At 39.3% G+C, this 19,878-nt stretch overlaps 1 protein-coding gene across 1 annotated transcript in view; it reads right to left on the reverse strand.

Moving 5' to 3' along the window:
• Positions 1 to 11,669, reverse strand: part of LOC138166154 (calcium-activated chloride channel regulator 1-like) — a 39,643-nt gene extending 27,974 nt beyond the window's left edge. Inside the window, exons 1-5 of the mRNA XM_069094560.1 lie at positions 11,163 to 11,669; positions 7,525 to 7,665; positions 7,199 to 7,346; positions 5,339 to 5,447; positions 2,469 to 2,646 (exon numbers count right to left, since the gene is read on the reverse strand). Of these exons, the coding sequence (XP_068950661.1) occupies positions 2,469 to 2,646; positions 5,339 to 5,447; positions 7,199 to 7,346; positions 7,525 to 7,665; positions 11,163 to 11,321 (735 nt within the window). The 5' untranslated portion in view covers positions 11,322 to 11,669. The remainder of the gene's footprint in view (positions 1 to 2,468; positions 2,647 to 5,338; positions 5,448 to 7,198; positions 7,347 to 7,524; positions 7,666 to 11,162) is intronic.
• Positions 11,670 to 19,878: the final 8,209 nt, after the last annotated feature.

Consider the following 19,878-nt stretch of genomic DNA (forward strand, 5'->3'; position numbering starts at 1 on the left):
CTACTGGGGCCGCAGTTTCTTCATCTGCACCTAGGTGACACAGTGGATAGAATTCTGAACATGGAGTCAGGAAGACCTGAGTTCAAAACCTATCTCAGACAGTCCCTAGCTGTGTCAAGTCACTTACCCTTCTCTAGCTCCATCTATAAAATGGGGGCAATAACAGTAGTAAGGGTTGTTATGAAGATCAAATGAGATAAAATTTTAAAGCACTTTGTGAGCCTTAAAGTGCTATATAAATACTAGCCAGCATTATTATTCATCTGTTAAAAGCTATGACTCTAAGGCTCCAACATGAGAGGCAATGTGGCTCAGAGGACTGAAGAAATCAGGAAGGTCTGGGTTCAAGCCCTGCCTCTGATACGTATGGGTTACAGGATCCCAGAAAACTTCCTTAACTTCTCAGAGCACCAGGTGGCCCTCTAAAATGACAAATTCCGTAGAGGAGTTTTTCATTTGTGTCAGGAGAGGGAGTTTCCAAACACAGATCAGCTAGATTATAGATCCAGACCAAAAAAATAGAGTCTCTGTCATATTAAGATTTCTTGAATCAGAGGTTGGAAATATTTAAGGGAATGTCTCTTTGAGCTGGGATTTTTTCATGTAGATATATAACTTGTGTCAGGCTTTTAAAGAAAATAATAAGCATATATTTTTATTAGAGCCTTTTTGTTTTGGCAATGGCACTGTTAAAGGTATATACTGGTACATGCCTATATAGCATGTAAAACAACTTTTTCCAAAACATTACATTTTGTATGAAAGAATAGAAAATTATCAATCATCATCTCTAGGAATTCTCATCCCTTGATGTTAGTGGTTTGACATTAAGAAAATTAGCCTTACTTTCTGAATCCTAGGAATGGATATGGTTGTTTTTTTTTTCTTGGAGGGGCGAGCTGAGGGAAGGACAATTGGGGTTAAGTGACTTGCCCAAGGTCACAGGGCTAGTGTTAAGTGTCTGAAGCTGGATTTGAACTCAGGTCCTCCTGACTCCAGGGCTGGTGCTCTACTCACTGTACCACCTAGCCACCCTGAGAGGATATGATTTAATAAATCATTGTAGTTATTTTTAAAAAATCCTTTCTCCCTCTATGAGAAGCAGCATGATGGAGTGAACAGACTTTGGAGCCAGGAATACCAGGGCAGTCCTATGGTGGCACACCAGTTTGGGCTCGAAGGGTCTACGCTGCCAAACTGGACTGGGAGAAGGCAGTTCCTCTCACTTCTCCGGCACTTTTCCATTTATAACCTCCTCTCTGGCTGTGATGATTACAGGTTTAGAACAAGAAGGCATTGTAGAGATCACCTATTCTAGTCCAACTCCCTTATTTTACAGATAAGGAGCTAAGACTAGAGATTAGAAGGTGGAATTTGAACCCAGGTCCTTGACTCTAAAGACTGAGCTCTTTGGTATGTACCACAGGGCTTACAATTTGCATTGATTTAGGAAGTGTCCTTCCTCATCTCCTGGTTCCAGTTCCTTATCTGGTGCAAGGGATCACTCAGATACCATGGGTTAAAACAAGCAATCAATTTGATTAAAGTCCCCTCCCATCTCAGCCCCCAAAGACAGCTGTCAAAGCTGATAAAAAGTTAACAAAGGTGAAAGCAGAGAAAAACCATCAGTAAGAATGTAAAAAGCAGTCAGCAAGGAGCTTCCCTGGGGTCTTGGGAACTTCTCCCAAAGTCCTAAAAACACATTTATAATCTTTTCACCCAAAGGGCCACAGCTGCGTTCCAAATCAAGACACCTAGGGCAAGTGAACTCAAATTGTCCCAGTTCACACCTTGCTCATAGCAGGCCTGGTTGGCCTCAGGAGCAGTGGGCTTACCTCATGGCCTCTTCAGTGCCTCCCCCCACCCATGCTGGCCCACAATAGATCTAGCCCCAGATAGTCAAGGAGAGGGCTGACCATTAGCTGGTGAATTTCAATTGGATAATTTAAGTTAATAAATTAGTTTGGGGTTCGAAATATCTCCATAGGTTTTCTACACTGTTCAAATAGAAGAACTCTTCTTTCCTCATTAGGTGGTGCTTCTTACTTCTCCGACCTACCATGTTTCTACGGCCTGTGAGTTCTTTGAGGGCAGGGGCTATTTTTGCTGTTCTTTGTGTGCCCCCACTTAGTTCCTGGTACATGTAGCCTTAATAAATACTTGTTAACCAATTATATGGACAAATCCTTCTTCCTCCTTCTAGGAGGTTCTAATGTTGAAATGACATTTTCAAAATAAGAGTGAGTTATTTTAGAAAAGTAGCATAGCACAGTTTGAGGGAAAAAGAAAGAGTTAGAAGAAAGACCGCAATGTGAATTTCTAACTGAGAAAAGAAAAGGAAGACACAGTTTTTCAGTTGCTCTTAACTGAATTATTCTTTACTCCTAAGGCCCCTCCTATGGCCCCTCCTAAGGCTACTCCAAACTTTAGTGCTTGAGATGGGTATAAAAATGGTTACAATAACTTACCGAATCTAGACTTTGCATGAACATTATGGATGCCTTTGCCTTCTGTGATTTTTCTGGTATAAACTGACATTTTGTTTCATACATTCCTGTCTGTCGGTTGGTTTTGCACAGCTTGATTGCACAGCTTTTATTATTGCATTTCAATACTCTGTTAACACCAGTAATGTCTTTTGAACATCTACAAGAAAATAGATTGTATTGAAACCAAAAAATTAGTTACTAAAAAGGGTCACTATCCCAAAATCTTTTAATTAATATAATTAACATAAATGGCACATAATAAAGATGACAAGAGACGGGATGATTTAAAGTTGGAAGGGTTGTGGAAAGATAGGCACACAAACACATTGTGGGCAGGGCTGTGAATTGGTCTGGTGACTCCGGAAAGCAATTTGGAATTATGTAAAGAAAATGAAAAGACCCAATATGCTTTAACCCAGAGATTCCATTGCCAGGCGTATGCCCTGAAGAGATGATGGACATAAAGAAAAGTTCCTTATGTACCAAAATATTTATAGCAGCACTTTTTGTGGGAACAGCAAAGAACTGGGAACAACAGGGTGGTTAGGAGATAAACAAAATGTGGTACAGGAATGTAACAGCATATCATCGTGTTGCAAGTAATATTGAATATGAATTACATAAAAAATACAGAAAAACTTATATGAACTGATGGAAAGTGAAGGAAGCAGAACCAGGAAAACAATATACACAATGATTACAACAATAAACAGAAGAAATGATGGCAAAATAATTTAGGTCAAATGTTTTTAAATTTTCCCGATGGAGCTTGACCCAAAGAACCTGCCATTTCTTGGCAGAAGTTGGAGGCTACAGGCATGGAACACAGAAAATAATAACACCAAATTTTCTGCTCTATTGATTAGTTTTGCTGAACTGTTTTTCCTTTATCTTTTAAAATTATTTATTAAAAGGGATGGCTCTCTGGGAAGGGGTAGAGTATAGTTACATGTAGGTGATATCAAAACAAGAGATATCAATAAATGGTATCTAAATAACAAGGCACACATCAAACATTCCATTTCAGCACAAGTGCTACAATGATCCCCATCATTTTTTACTGAGTAGTTTGGTTTTGTCCAAGCAGACACGTCCCAACAATATCCCTGCTAAACTTCCCAGTAAGTATATTCTGGGAAACCAGTTAAACAAAACTGCCTTCTAAGGTGATTTTGATATACTATACGTCCCTAAGCCTGTGTGAACCCAAAAGATGTACGTGTTAACTTTAGAAATTAGTAATTTGGTACTAAAACTGCCTATTGTATTTGACCTGGAGTTTCTTGCCTTTGGTGTTACATTCTTCACTTACACAGGATACTATATTGAGAGATGAAAGGGACCACTGAGGTCATCTAATGCAACCTCCCTCTTTTTAGAGATGAGGATGGCAGGTGCCCAGGATAGAGGCTGAGCTATTTGCCCAAAGATGTCAGAATCTGAACCCAGGCCTTTTGCCTCAGATCCAGTGCTCCTCCCTGCCTCCACAGCTGCATTCATTATGTATATTGTTCTTTTGGCTCTGTTGTCATCACTTTTCTTCACCCAAGTTCACCATGAATCTCAATAGCAAATATTCTGTTTAATTTCTTACTTGCTGAATACCTATTACCTGTAACAGCGTGTTGGGTGCTTTTAGGTCTGACTAGTGTGAGTAAATGTATTTTGGTCTCTCTGTCTCTCTTTGTCTTTCTATCTGAGGGGAGGGGATGGAACAATATTTTTTGTCTTTACATTATTAAAATCTTTTGTTTTTATATCATATTCATTTCTAAAAATATATCTTCTCTTTTATATCTAGAGAAACTATCTCTTGAAACAAAAAATTAAAAGTAAAGAGGGGAAACAAAGGGGAATAAACACTAAAAAAGATATTTTAAAAAAGAAAAATTAATAAGTTCAGCAAAACTAACCAAAAATCAACCAAGTTTGGCTTTGTATATGATGTTCCACACCCCTAGTCTCCTACCTTTGCAGAGACAGGAAGGAGGCACATTTTCTAGTATTTTCTTCAGGATTAAGATTTGACTTCCTCTTTCAAAAAGGGTTAGACAGCCGATACATTCATGAATAGTTCCCTGCCCAAGCTAGTGTAAATCTCTATTTCTAACAAAGCCACTCACTCACTGCTGGGAGAAGCAATTTGTTTTTGAGACCAAAGGACTTGCTGCAGTCATTGCAACAGATTCCCCAGTTTTTAAAAACATTCTGAAAGGGGAAGACATGTCTCAGAATTTTAAGCACAAACTTCAGAGCACTGGGAGTTTAGGCTACAGGGCTGGAAGCTCCTTTTGTCTGCTCTCCAGCAAAATAGCTCTTCCAGATGCCATCAGTCACTGTTAATTCTTGAAGGGTCCCCCCTTTCCTTTCCCTTAAACCAAAGTGGAGTCTCCATATGCCAGAAAAAAGTGCCTTAACTACATCACTGGCTATACCTCCTGTGGAGAAAGGAAGGCCTGGGCTTTGAAATCAATAATAATTATAGCTCATATTTGCATAAATGTTTTAAGGCTACAAAGAGTTTAAGAAATATTATTCATTTGATCCTCACAATGACTCCTAGAAGTGGGGTGTCATCCCCATTTTACAGATTAGAAAATGAAACTTATAGAAGGTAACTGTGAGTTGCCCAAGCCACACCCTTGTAAGCTGCTGGGTTGGGACTCAGTCTTGGGTGTTTTCATTCCCAGGCCAATGCCCTCTCCAGGAGAGCAGGAGGTCTTATCTGGCTCTATGCTGCCCTCTTCACTCAGGAGTTTTATGTCTCTCCTGGAGTTCATAAACTCATAGGATTAGGAGGCAGGATCAGGCAAACGTTTTAATAACTGGTTAGCTCAATTGTTCAGTACCTTGTGGCTTCAACAGTATTCTTTCTGGTACGGTAGAATGGCTGGTCAAAATTGTATTCATCAAATACTCCCCAGCGGAGATGGGCCCACTCGTGGACAAACACTTTGCCTGTGAGGGAACATTAACACTTGGAAACATGTACCATGACAGCTTTTGTACATTTTTTTGCATATTTAAAATAATTTGTTCCCCAGGTGTATTGTTCTCACTGGTCCCACTCAAGAAGGGGGTAGGGACCCAGCAGGGACTAAGTGGGGATTCCACCACCAACCTTAGGTTGTAGGGAAGAAGTTTTAACTGAAAAAGTTTGACAAAATTCATGACTTTAGTTAAAGAGAGGAAGGTACAGAATTATGGGAGAAGGAAAGAGAGGTTCTTAGCTGGGGGCGGGGTGAGGGTTTGGGGGCCAGGGGCTGAGATGTCAGAAGTAGAAGCCAAAGTCCTTAGTAGGGATCATAGATCATGCACCTGAATAGGTACAAACTCATGCCCATAATGGAGGCTAGATTAAATCCAGGGGATTAATCAACTCCAATAGGGAGAGAGTAGTTCAGGAGCTTGTTATTGGGTAAGTAACATGAAATTGAGGTAGACTAGAAAAATTCCAATTATGCAAATTGTGTGACTGACTTCCAGCTTCCTCCAGAATCTCCTGAATTCCCTTCAGGGAGACAATTTGCAACAATGCTGCCATCTTTATTAACTGTATTGGCAGACATCTGAATCCAAATGGCACTCACATCTGAAGCTGTAAGGATTCTCAGAGGTCAGTTGTTCTAGGCCCTTTATTCCACAGATGAGGAACCTGAAGCCCAGGGAGACCGTGACTTGTCTCAGATCACATAGGTAATAAGTGTAGAAGGCAGGATTTGAACCCAGATCCTCGGACCCTACTGCCAATGTCCTTTCCCTTGGACCACTTGTGGGAGGCAGGGTTTGGGGAAGGAGTAGGCAGAGAGGAAGATAAGAAGGATGATAGAAACTGTTACTGTATGAGTACTATGTCTATCTCTTTTCCTCTCTTTCCCTCTCACATATATATGTATATGTATATATGTGTGTGTATCTATCTATATCTATACATACATGTCTCCTGCTTTTTAAGGGATAATCAATTAAAAAAAATTTTTGCATCACCTACATGTTCCGATTTGTTTCTTCTTCTTCCCTAAAAGCCAACTCATATATTTTCTTACATTAATTAATTATTAGTAATTGTATATAGTAAGATAGATAATATGTCTCTAATTCTATATGATATATAGCAATTACATATAGGCAGTTAGATGGTTTAGTGGGTAGAGGTCTGGCCTGAAGTCAGGAAGACTTGAGTTTGAATCCTGCCTCAGACACTTACTAGCGGTATGATCATGGGCAAGTCACTTAAACTCTGATTGCCTTAATCCACCGGAGAAGGAAATGGCAAACCAATCCAGTATATTTGACAAGAAAATTCCATGAGGGGTCATGAAGAACTGGACATGACTGAATGAGTGATCAACAGCACGATAGATGATATATCTATAATTCTATATAATATAGAAAATATTTATATCGCATACTAATATTAATATATATGAATACATTAGTACTATATATGTGAACACATACACATATATGAAAAAGGGCCACATTCATATCTGATGTCCAAATACATAACTTATTTTGTTCCAAATTTTAAGAAAAATGTTATTCAAGAAATCTAACTGGCATAAGCTCCGCTGCCACAGGTTTCCAAACAAAACTGTCAGTGTTGCATACATTTTCCCCTTTAAAAATCTTTAACAACACCAATAATTACGACAGTACATTCCTTTTTAGACCAAAATTCAAAGATAAAAATCAAACATATTCAGTACCCCGGGGTCCATAGATGTGTAAATTATCATCCAACAAGAAGTTAGGAGTGAGATGTATATATCTTCCTTTTTCTCCACACTGTCCGTATTGTAGTGTATAGGGATCATTTCCATATTTCAAGTAAGAATCAGCAACTATGACATCTGCCTTAAGAAGTAAGTAAAAGACATTTAAAGGAGAATAAAAACAAACAAGTGATAACATTGCATGTGAAATGTAGTTCCTAAAACAAGGTAAATCACATCACTGAAAAAATGCAATAATTAAAAAAAAATACCTGTCAAGAAGGAGTGGCTGAATTTATGAGCATTGCTTTTTATCTTACCTTCTCATAGGACTCCAGTTTGGGGGTTAAATATTCAGGTTTTGAGGTCCATGTCATAGGAATTAGAATGCTCACATTCCTGAAATAAACTCTTTTACTTGTAGCACTGAAGAGAAAAGTGGAAGCTTCTGTTACCATTTCCTGATAGATTAAAAAGATGAATGGAGTCATGATCTTACAACAAAATGTGCACCAGAAACCATATCCCTAACAGACATACTCCTAATATTCAGGCAAAGAATTGACTAAAAAAAGAAACATCCTGGCAAATGAGAGGGCTTAGATTACGATCTGAAAAAACAACCATATGTATACTTGATTTATTAACTAAAAATTAAAGTTTCAGGTTTTCCAAGTGAAAAGCCTAATCTTGGAAAGAGATGGTTAATATTATTCATTTTTACATCATCTGAATTTCCTAATTTATCTCTTCTCCCTTTCCTTGCTGAGGAGTCATTTCCCATAACAAAGAATTTTTAAAAAAAAAGACAGTTCAGCAAAACTAACCAAAGTATCAACTATGCCAGACGCGCTTCAGGTAGAGTCTCCTAGCTCTTGGTGACCAAGCTTGAACAATTACAATTTCCCAGCCTAACATTTTGGTTTGTTGTTGTCCTTTCCATTTACAGTGTAGTCAATGCATATGTTGTTTTGTGGTAGAAATCCTAATTACTAGGAGTAATAGGAGGTAGTAGGAACATAAAGAAAAGATGCTTACTATGAGTGGCACACATTTAGTATTTAATAAAGATTTGCTGATACACTGTTCCTATCTTCATCACCTATGCATACACATTATCTCCTTGGTAGATCAATGAGGACAAAATTGAAGGACTTTTAAATTAATATTGAGGGAAAAATCCAAGCTTGGATGGATTCATTCAGCTTCCTGATGTATATCCATCAATAGATTCATAGGATGCTAGAACTGGAAAGGACTTTTGAGGTCATCTGGTCCAATTTCCTTACTTGACAGATGAAAATAGAGTCAGAGAAAGGTGAAAATGATGTGTCCCAAGAACACAACCTTTGGGGTTTTCTCCTCTAATCAAATTCAAATCCACAACCATTTTTTACGTTCATACTTTGTGTAAGGCTCTGGGGACTACAGAGGCAAAAGATGAAATGGTCTCTTTTCTCAAGGCACAGATAACTAAGTAAATACTAACTAAAATGAGAGTGCGTTAACAAGGAGAAGGAGGAGGGAGGTTGGTGGTCAGGAAAGATTTCCTTTAGGAAGTGGTACCTGAACTGAACCTTGCAGAAACCTTAACATTCTTAGAGTTGAAGGTATGGAAGGAGTGCATTCCAGGCATGGGGCACAGACTATACAAAGGTATGGAGATGGGAAATAAAACACTAAGTTAAGGAATTGCCCAGTAGGCCAGACTGGCTGGGATATAGAATTCTTGAAGGGGTGAGATGGAAAGGAATAAACATTTATATAGATCCTACTATGTGCCAGTGGCTGAGTTAAGGGCTTAAAAAAAAAGATATTTCATTTGATTCTCACAATAGCCCTGTGAGGTAATAGCCTATATAATAATAACTAATATTTATATCATTTACTATGAGCCAGGAACTATGCTAACTGCTTTACAATTATTACCTCATTGATCTTCACAACAACAGTAGGTGGTAGCTTCTTTTATTATCCCTATTTTACAAACAAGGAAACTGAGGCAGGCAGCAGTTAAGTGACCTAGTGAGGCTAGATTTGAATTTAGGTCTTCTCGACTCCAGGTCAAGACTTTCTATCCATTGTACCACCTGGTTGCCTCTATGTAATCTATGAAACATCTGGAAAGGCGGCTGAATACTGGTTGTGAATAAGCTTTAAATGACCAGCTGAGGAGTTTATTTTCTCTAAGATCTGATGAGAAGACAGTCACAGTTTTTGAATACAAATAATGTAGTTGGACCAGCGTCTTACTTATAAGGACTATTCTGGCAGGAGGAGAGGCTGGAAGCCAGGAGACCAAAGGTCCAGGAAAGAACTGACCAAGGGACTACATTCTTGGCAGAAGTAAGCTCCCTGAAGGCAGGAACTATTTTGCCTTTGTCTCATATTACAGGGCCTTGAGCATACTAGGTATATAATAAATATTTGTTGAATTGAACTGAATCGAATAGACTGAATCGAATGTAGGGGTACAACTTTGGAAGACTAAGGAAAGTGGCTGTGATAGCAGGAAGAAGAGTTGACAGAAACATTGGGTTGAGGAAGTCCTCTGGCACTGAGAGGGTCTTGGGGAGGAGGCCCTACAGGAGGGAATTTTGAGAAGGGGAGGAAGCAAGTGGATAACTTAAAGGAGAGGCAATGTGAAGAAGAATGGGCAGCTTGGTGACACAGATGATAAAGTGCTGGTTTGGAGTCAGGAAGACTCATCTTCCTGAGTTCAAAAACAGCCTAGCTGTGTGACTCTGGGCAAGTCACTTAACCCTGTTTGCCTCAGTTTCCGCATCTGTAAGATGAGCTGGAGAAGGAAATGACAAACCACTCTAGTGTCTCCACCAAGAGAAGCCCAAATGGGGCCAAGAAGAGTCCTACATGATTGAGGAAATATATGAGGTAATGAGTAGGGTACTAGACCTGGAATCAGGAAGACCTGGTACTATATGGCTTTAGGCTGTGTGACATTAGGCAAGATACTTAACTTCTCTGTGGTTCAGTTTCCTCACTGGGAAAAATGGGTGGTTTGGACTAGATAACGTCTAAGTTTTCTCATGGCTCTAAATCTCTGATCTCCTCATCTGGTAGGGGGAGGAGGGAGAAGAAAATCTGTATCTGGAACAACATCTAGCATTTGTCAAGCATCTCATCTGATCCTCACAGCTCGTTGAGGCTGGGTGCTATTATTATCTGCATTTTACAGATGACTTGTCCAGGGTTCTACAGCTAGTGTTAGGTTGAAATGCATATAGGCAATTGGCTTGAGGGGCTGAAACATGATTCCCTTTCTATAATTTCAAAATGACTAAATATTTATCAGGTTGGAAAAATAGCTAACCTTACATTAGGTCTCCTCTTCTAAAATTTGGTAGCCAATAGTTTATTTTTCTGTAATTTTTGTTCTTAGACAGCAGGACATGATTGGAGCCCATGTGTTATTGTGGTGTCAGCAATCTGGTATTTGGCTATTTTTCCTATATTTCCTATAATCTTTTAGGTATAATTTTTATGACACCATTATTCTTGTGATTCCTTACAGAAGTAAACATTTGAAGAGGGCTAGAGGAGAGAAGGAGTAAGTCAAGTGGGAGAGGCACATGTGGTCAAGGCTTCCTCCTAATTCTAGACTGAAAACCCTGTCCTACCCCACTGTTTCTCTACTCTCTCTCATCCCTCAGCACAGTGGGCTGAGAAAACAATGTTTATAGGTATGCTGTTCACAAGTTCACAAATCTGGAGAATGATTAAAACCGTGAAGGTGCAATGAAGACATATATTTACCAAACGGATGAATAACTCCCCCCAAATGGCATTTTAGAGAATACACATACAACATAAGTACAATCAAAATACTGGGAAGAGGAGAAGAGATATAATAAGCTTGTATTTTGTCTTTGCATTGATAGCATGAGTAGAAAAAGCCTACCGAAATAGAAATACATGGTTAACAACTTTTCTCCCTTACCTTTGTTTTTTGAATGAGTTTTTCATCCTCAGGCACATTGGGATTAATTGCAATCACGATGCCATCATAGCTATTGCCATTCAGCTGTATCATTGACCCTTCCACAGCCTGCAGGAGACCCAATGCCAGGATCAGAAGAACATTTGGAAATGACCCCATCTTAGCTCATATTTCAATGAAGCCATGGAAAATGCCACTGAAAGACTATATATACTCTTATGATCAATTTCAGGAATTCAATCTAGACCAGAAAGTTTGCATAAATATGGGGAACTAATAATCTTAGCTCTGGAGTTAAATTCCATATACTTTGTTTATTCTAAGGATCTAGATGTCAAACAGAGAAAGACATATAGCTGAAAAAAGTTTCTCTTACTTGTTATGACAACTAAATCTGAGTTATTCTCTGATTGATTTATCCCAACGAGAGACACATTCTTTTTTGTAAATGTCACCACATATGAATCATTAGTGAGTGGAAGGGTGTTGATTAGAAGTTAGAAAGGACCAGGAAAGAAAAATAAATGCAAAGGTTCATTTAAAAACAAAAGGAAGAGTTCCTCCAGACAGAAAGGGCTCTTCATTATCTTCTAAGAGCAGGAGTCACTGTCTTTGGAGCCTGGGAGGGCTGGGAGCGAAGGAGAAAAATCTTGATGTCTGGTTTATCTGGATCTATGATGAGCTGGAGCTGAAGAATGGATTAGTCAGAGAGGGAACCTAGACTCAACATGAACAGTGGGGTTTTCTTCTCTCATAGGTAGATACTTTGTTGTGAGAAGAGCGTCCTGGAATGCAATGAGTCAGGAGGGCCAAAGAATGAATACATCTGGGGAAGCTGGCTAAGGGTCCCTTGCACTTTTTACCTTTTGGGACTCTCTTTATCCTGTTGTTTTTGGTGGGGGCTGGGGAGGTGAGAGGCACAGGAACCCAGTTGAGTGAAGAGGGGATGTGTGTGGCTAGCATAGTCCCACTACCATAAAAGGCAGCTGCCCTGACTGATTTTCCCTGTGACATTGCTTTGTGATCCTTCCCTTTGGACCTTCAATGAACCTTATGCCATAGAACAACCCCATCTTCCAGCTTTGGACCTTTCCCTCTCCAGTACCCTCACCTCACCTCATTTTAGAACCTGCACCCCTCTCCTACTGTCTCCACTTTTTACCCAACCTCCATCTTTGGGCATGGCCCCCAGTTTGGGGCCTTCCCTCTACCCTACCCTCCCTTGCTTCCATCCTGCTCTTCTAATGACTGCCTCATTTTCTGAACTGGTTATACTTCTGTGAAGTCTTCCCTTTGACCCCAGAAGTATTTCTTTACCCTTTATGTAATACTCTGAACTATGTCCTTCCCACCCCAAACTGCAACACAAGCATGTTCCCTTCCTTCTGACCTGTTAATTGCCCCTGATCACTTGGATTGTCTTCCTCTCTCATAAACCCACAGGAGGTGATGACTGGATCTTATTTTATATTCCAACAAAATAAATACCCAACCAAGAGCTGCTTGCCACCCCTGGCCAACCCTGTCATAGCCCACATTACTCATAGACCTACAGCTGGTTAGGGTCTTAAAGGATGTCTAATCTAATCCTCTCTTCTTACAGATAAGGACGTTGAGACAGATTGGTCAAGAGACTGCTCCCTGGTCCTGCAGGTAGTAAGAAGCAGAGCTAAGATTCAAACACAGGTCCTGCAGCTCCAAATTCAGAGCTTTTCCCCCTGCACCACACTGCCTCCTGCAAAGCCTGGGGCTCTGGAGCCACAAGGTAGAAAGAGTAGAACCAGGCTACAAAAGAGCTAGCTTCTTTCAGGAAAGAAGCTAAGGATTCTGGAAGCAGCTGCAGTTGGTTGTCCTGACTACCAGCAGCATTAAGAACCCTTCATATTTATTCATTGGGCAGTTGGGGGATCACAGCATAATGGAGTTAGAGTTGTGAGGTCATTTACTCCAACCCTCTTATTTTACAGATAAGGAAACTGAGGACCAGAGAAGTTAAATGACTTGCCCCAGGTAATAAAGGAAGTAAATGGTAGAGCAGAATTTCAATTCTGGCTCCATGAATCCAAGTTAATTTGCTCTAAACCCCACATTCTTTCCATATTGCCTCTCTGGATTGTCCAGGATTTTTGGAACAGTGACAGCTTCTTATGGACTTCCATCAGTGGGGGCTCTCCACAACTCGAGGCTGATATGGTCTTTGTCATACCACTGGGTCATGTCCAACTTCAGCAGGAGCAACCTCCTTCAAGGTGGAGGGCTTCTTCCAGGAGCTCAGGGAGCTTTTGGTAGGTCCCTGTGACCTGAAATCAGCATCCAATGTATTCTTTGGTTCCTTCAGCACCCTAAGGCAAGACTTGTTTCTTGGAATACATCTGTCTTGGTTGCTCAATTTTTGTAAGGTTTGATCACGTCTATTTATCAATAATTAGATGTAATGGATGTTGCCATCAAGCTAAGCACTGTGCTGAGACATACTATGTACAAATATATGAAGGGCTATCATGTGAAAGAGAATTAGATTTGTATAGAGAGAAGGACTAGGATCAGGGGGTAGATGGTACTGGGAGGCCAATTTTATCTCAAATGAGAAAGAAATTCCCTCCTTTTAGAACCAATGTAGGGATAGACATCTAAGACTGTAAATCACAGAGCAGGTGCTGATCTGCCTTTGTAGAGGGAGTTTCTTCATGGTGGTGCCCTATGCCATATAAATCACAGATCCAGACCAATGACAACAGATGGAACTCTACAGTTGCCCAAAAATGAAAGTTCATGGTCACCCAAAGGTCAGTGGAGAGTTGCAACACATTAGGGAGGCCCCTGGGTAGTGCAGTGGAAAGGATACTATTCTCAGAGATGGAGATTCAACAAGTCCCTTAACTTGTCCTGGGCCTCACTTTTTAAAAAATTAATTAATTTTTAACATTCACTTAAAAATTTTTTTTTAGTTCCAAATTCTCTCCCTCCCTCCCACTCCTTTCCTACCCATTTAGAAGGCAGGTAACATGATAACAATTACAGCATACATGTCAAATCATGTAAAATATATTTCCATATTAGCCATGTTGCAAAAAATCCCAACAAAATGCAAAACAAAAACAAAACAAAACAAACAAGCCCCAAATAATGAAAAGTAAGAAACATAAAGAAAGTGAAAAATACATTTCAGTCTGTACTCAGAGTACATCAGTTCTCTCTCTGAAGGTGGATAGCATTTTTCATTATGGATCCTCTGGATTGTCTTAGATCATTGTATTGATCAGAGTAGTCAAGTTTTTTACAGTTGATCATCATTAAGATATTGCTGTTGCTGTGTACAATGTTCTCTGATCACTTCACCTTGCATCAGTTCATAGAAATCTTCCTGGGGTTTTCTGAAATCATCCTGCTCATTATTTCTTATTGCATAATGATCATCTATCATAATCATATATTACAATTTGTTCAGCCATTCCTAAAATGATGAGCATCCCTTCAATTTCTAATTCCTTGTCACCACAAAAAGAGCTGCTGTAACTGTTTTTGTACATATAGATCCTTTCCCCCTTTCTTTGATCTCTAGGGTACAGACCTAGTAGTTCATTGCTGGGTATAGTTCCAAATCATTCTCCCAAATGGTTGGATTAGTTTACAACTCCACCAACAGTATATTAATAATGTCTCTGCTTTTCCACATCTCCTTGGTTTTTGTCATTTTCCTTTTCTATCATGTTAGCCAATCTGATGGGTGTGAGGTGGTGTTTTAATTTGCGTTTCTCTTACTGGGACGGGTAGGTGGTTACAGTGGATAGAATGCTGGACCTGGAGTCAGGAAGACTCATCTCCCTGAGTTCAAATTTGACCTCAGACACTTACTAGTTGTGTGATCTTGGGCAAGTCACTTAACCTTATTTGTCTCAGTTCCCTTACCTGAAAATTGAGCTGGAGAAGGACATGACAAGCCACTCCTATATCTCTGCTAAGAAAACCCTAAATGGGGTCATGTAGAGTTGAACTCAACTTAAAAATGAACAATTAATAATTATTTAGAGCATTTTTTCATGTCACTATTGATAACTCTGATTCTTCTTCTGAAGACTTGCCTGTCTATATCCTTTGACCATTTATCAATTGGGGGATGGCTCTTATTTTTTTAAAAATAAAATTGATTCAGTTTCCTATATGTTTGAGAAACAAGGCCTTTATCAGAGGAATGTACTGTAAAATCTTTCCCCCAGTTTCCTAGTTTCCTTTTAATTTTGGCTGCATTGGTTTTGTTTGTACAAAACTTTTAATTTCATGTAATCAAAACTACCCATTTTATTTCTTGTGATCCTTTCTGTCATAAATTCTTCCTTTATTCATAGATCTGAATATTTCCATGTTCCCTTAATTTACTTATGATATAACCCTTTATGCTTCAATCATGTACCTGTTTTGATCTCATCTTGGTATATAACATGAAATGTTGGTTTATAGTTAGTTTCTGACAAACTGCTTTCTAGCTTGATGTGCAAATTTTGTCAAATAGTGAGTTCTTGCCCCCAAAACTTGCATCTTTGGATTTATCAAATACTAGATTATCTAGATTATCATGGTCATTTACTACTGTATATTGTGTACCTAATCTATTCCACTGATCTACCTCTCTATTTCTTAGCCAGTACCAGATTGTTTTCATGATTAATACTTTATAAGATAGTTTGAAATCTGGTACTGCTAAGTCACCTTTCTTCACATTTAAAAAAATTGATTCTCTTGATATCCTTGACCTTTTGTTCTTCCAGATGAATTCTATTATTATTATTGCTTTTTGGGGGTGGCTAGGTGGTGTACTGAACAGAGAACCAGCCGTGGAATCAGGAGGACCTGAGTTCAACTCCGGCCTCAGACACTTGATCACACTTACTAGCCATGTGACCTTGGGCAAGTCACTTAACCCCGATTGCCCTGCCTTTCCCCTCCAAAAAGCAAATATATATATATATATATATATATATATGTATGTATATATGTATATATATTATTGTGTTTTTTTAGCTCTATAAAACAATTCTTTGGTACTCTGATTGATATGGCACTGAAGAAGTAAATTAGGTAAATATTGTCATTTTTATTATATTGGCTCAGCCTACTCATGAGCAATTAATATTTCTCCAATTGTGTAAACATGTCTTTATTTGTGTAAAATGTATTTTGTATTTGTGTTCACATAGTTCCTCAGTATATTGGTAGATAACAGACTCCAAGTATTTTATAATGTCACTTCACTCTCCTATTTGTAAAATGATGTCTAACTTTCCTTTAGTTCTAAATCTATGATCCTATGACACACACAAGAAATTACATAGAAATGGTACAAAGGATGCCATCAAAGAAATGTACCCCTGGCAGGATGTGGGGAGCCAAACAGGCCTTGTTCAGGACTCAGATATTAAATCCGAATAGTGGGCTTTAAAACAAGAATCTCTTTGAGATGCGACTTTTTGTCAAGTTAGCTCCTGAGTTTTTTGTTATGGGTTACACTTATAAGGATGTTACTTGAGTTCTGAGATCAATAGGCTATACCCCAAGATTTTAATTATCAAGAGCTAAAATATTTGATTCAGCACTCAGGTATCTTTGGGTGGTCAGCTCTAAATGTGATGTCTTTTGAGGATTGCGGCTTTGGCTTTGAAGTTTTTTCTCAATTATATTCTGTTTATGACTGCGGCTGCATTGGCAGGTACCTGAGGCCTAGATCAAAGGTCTTACCCTAAGACTTTAGTCTCCTAGATAACAAATCCTTATCAAATTATCTATTCTGTGCTACTTCCAGTATATAACACACTATAAGGTAATGATAAGAAAACTCGAGTCCCCTTCCTTTGTCTCATTGCTCTATAAAAACCTTGTCCTCAGAATCAATAAATGGAGTTCATTGCTCTTTCTTGAACTACCCACATGGCCTGGTCATTTCTTATTCACGTCTCTGAATCATGCTAAGTGCTGGACACTGAGCAGCCCACGGCAGCAGGAGAGGTGAGAAGAAAAAGTGAGTTGGTCCTGAGTGAGCACAGGGGATAAAATGGTCAACAGTATGAATGCTGCACTGGGATTCACAAAGTGAGTGTGAGGAAGGTCTCCAGCATACTGGATGGATCCGAGGAATTGTGGAATTGAATCTTGTAAACTGAAAGTAAACAAACAAATTAATAAAGACCAAAAAAAAATGAGTTTGTGGGAGAACATTGTCTAGAAGTGCACTAAATGGACTGCATCACTGGAGATCTGTTGGAGCATTAGAAACAATTTTCTGGTATTTAAAAAAGCCTAAAATGGAGCAGGCTGCCTTATGGGACAGTGAGTTCATTATGACTACAAGTATTAAAGGAGAAGATGGATGATCATGTCAAAGATATTTTAGAAGAGATTCCTATCCGAGATACAAAGAACAGTCCACTTTCTGATGCCTCCCCTTTAACCACGTGGGAAAGTTGAGAGAGTTTGTTATTGTGGCGTATACCTGGAACTCCAGCTGCTGGGTAGACTGAGGCCAATGGCTCTCTTGAGCTCAGGAGCTCTGAGCTGCAGTGGGGCATCAATTTGGTGAGCCCCCAGGAGCAGGGGGCTTAAGTTGCCTACAAGGTGTGGAATCAGCCCACATCAGAAACAGTGCAGGTCAAAGCTCTTATGCTGATCAGTGGTGGCATTAGGCCTGTGAGTAGCTTGGTTACTTCCAGTTTAGGCAAAAGGAGGAGACCTAGTCTTTTTTAATAAAAAAAAAAACGAAGCAAAGATTAAGAGATTGGGTGGATGCCAGTATTAAATCAATGGGAAAATGGAATCATCTGTATTTCCATATTTACATCCTGCAAGGCTTGCTTATAACTTTGATGAGTTTATTTATTTGCCTATCTATCTACCTAATATTTGGGGAGATATCACACTACCAGAATTTATAAATACAGTATGTTCTGTTTTCAATACCCATTCTCCAAGCCTGTCTTTTTGCTTCATACTTCTTAGAGTGAAGCCTGGCAAGTTTGAAAGGCTAGCCTGAAATCATATTTGGTAGTAATGTAGTGCCCAGATTGAATGATCAAATTGGGTGAAGCCAAAGATAAACATGGGTCAGATGCTTTTGTAGGAACCATAAAAAGGGATGATTAAGGGGATGATCAGTCAATCAAGCATTTATGACATGTCTCCTATGTGGACACTGAGGCCTAGCCAGAACACTCCCTGCCCTCATAAAGCTTACAGTATATTAGGGAAAATAATGTACCCATATTTGTTCTGTACAAAATATACACGAGTATAAATATAGCCCCTTATCTGCAAGGGGGTTGTTGGAAAGTGTGATTTTTCCCAGCTGGAAGAAGGGACTGAAGGGTCATGGGAGGCAGAAGCTTCACTCAACAGAGAAGCCCAGGAAGCTTTGAACTTCTCAGAGAAAGGAGAGGAGTCTGGAGGTACAGGTGTGCAGCAGGTTCAAAACAGTGCAAATGAAGTGAGCTGCTGCCCAGAAATTAATGTGATAGACCTTGGAGATGGAGCCTTTTTAGACTCACCCACCTGCTCAAGGAGGGATCTTCCTTATGATCTGTTCTGAACAGTGAGGACTCTTTGTCTGCCTCTGCTATAATATAATCTGCTTGAGGATAGGGACTGTCTCACTTTTGTATTTGTATCCCAGGGGTTATCTTAGTGCCTAACACATAATAAATGCACTTTTGTTCATACATTCATTTATCCATTTATTCATGTTATCTGTTCATCAGAATGGTAGATGTCAAGAAATCTTTCACTCACAGGTTAATTTATATGTCCACGATATCGAGTTTTTCTGCTGCTTTAAAAATGACTCTATACTTAACAACAAAGACAAATAAGCACATATTTACAACTATTTACACATAAAATCAATGAACAAGTATTTGCTAAGTACCTTCTATGTGCCAGCTACCGCTCTATGCCCTGAGGACACAAGTACAAAGAATGAAACAACCCTGATTTGCAATGAGCTTCATATGAAATATGTACAACATAAATGTAAAGTTAACACAATATGTGTATATGTACACACATGTATATATGTAATCTTGTCAAATAAATTAACATCTACATGCAATGTATTTATAACATAAGCTCCTCAAGGGCAAAGACTTTTAGTTTTGTCATTGAATGCTCAGCTTCTAGCACATGTACTTGGCACATAGTAGGAGCTTAATAATTGCTGGTGGATTGATTGATAATAGCTTACTAGTTAACCTCTCATATTCCTTTTCTTTGTCTATTCATCTCTGTATTTCCGTAGGCACTGTTCCCATCATATCATCATACTATAGTCCCCTCCAGATACCTGATTATGGTGTGAAGGTGACCCTGGGTTCCTGAAGGTGATGCCAGAGGAAACCCAACCCCTAAAGGGTCCCACATGCTTGACTGTCCCAAACTGGAAATGGGTTCAGGTCTGTGCTAGGTCTGTCATCAGAGAACTCATCTAGCTAAATTTGAAGAAGCTCATAGCAAGGTTAACTGCTGGTGAGGAATTTTGTCAAAACAGAAAAAACTCACCAACGTAATCTATGCACAAAAGCCTATAGCAGCTGTGATCTGTGTTACCAAAGGGAGGACCCACAATTACAATGGATGAACCATAGAACCTTGAGTGTTAAAGTGACTGAGGTGCATAGGCATGTGCTTAGAGGAATCAGATACACAGTCCCGGCTGCTTCCCAGACAACACATGAAT

Source organism: Petaurus breviceps, unplaced genomic scaffold (assembly GCF_028583685.1).
Source record: "Petaurus breviceps papuanus isolate PSGF00001 unplaced genomic scaffold, PetGlider_PUasm1.0 220, whole genome shotgun sequence".
Taxonomy (NCBI): domain Eukaryota; kingdom Metazoa; phylum Chordata; class Mammalia; order Diprotodontia; family Petauridae; genus Petaurus; species Petaurus breviceps.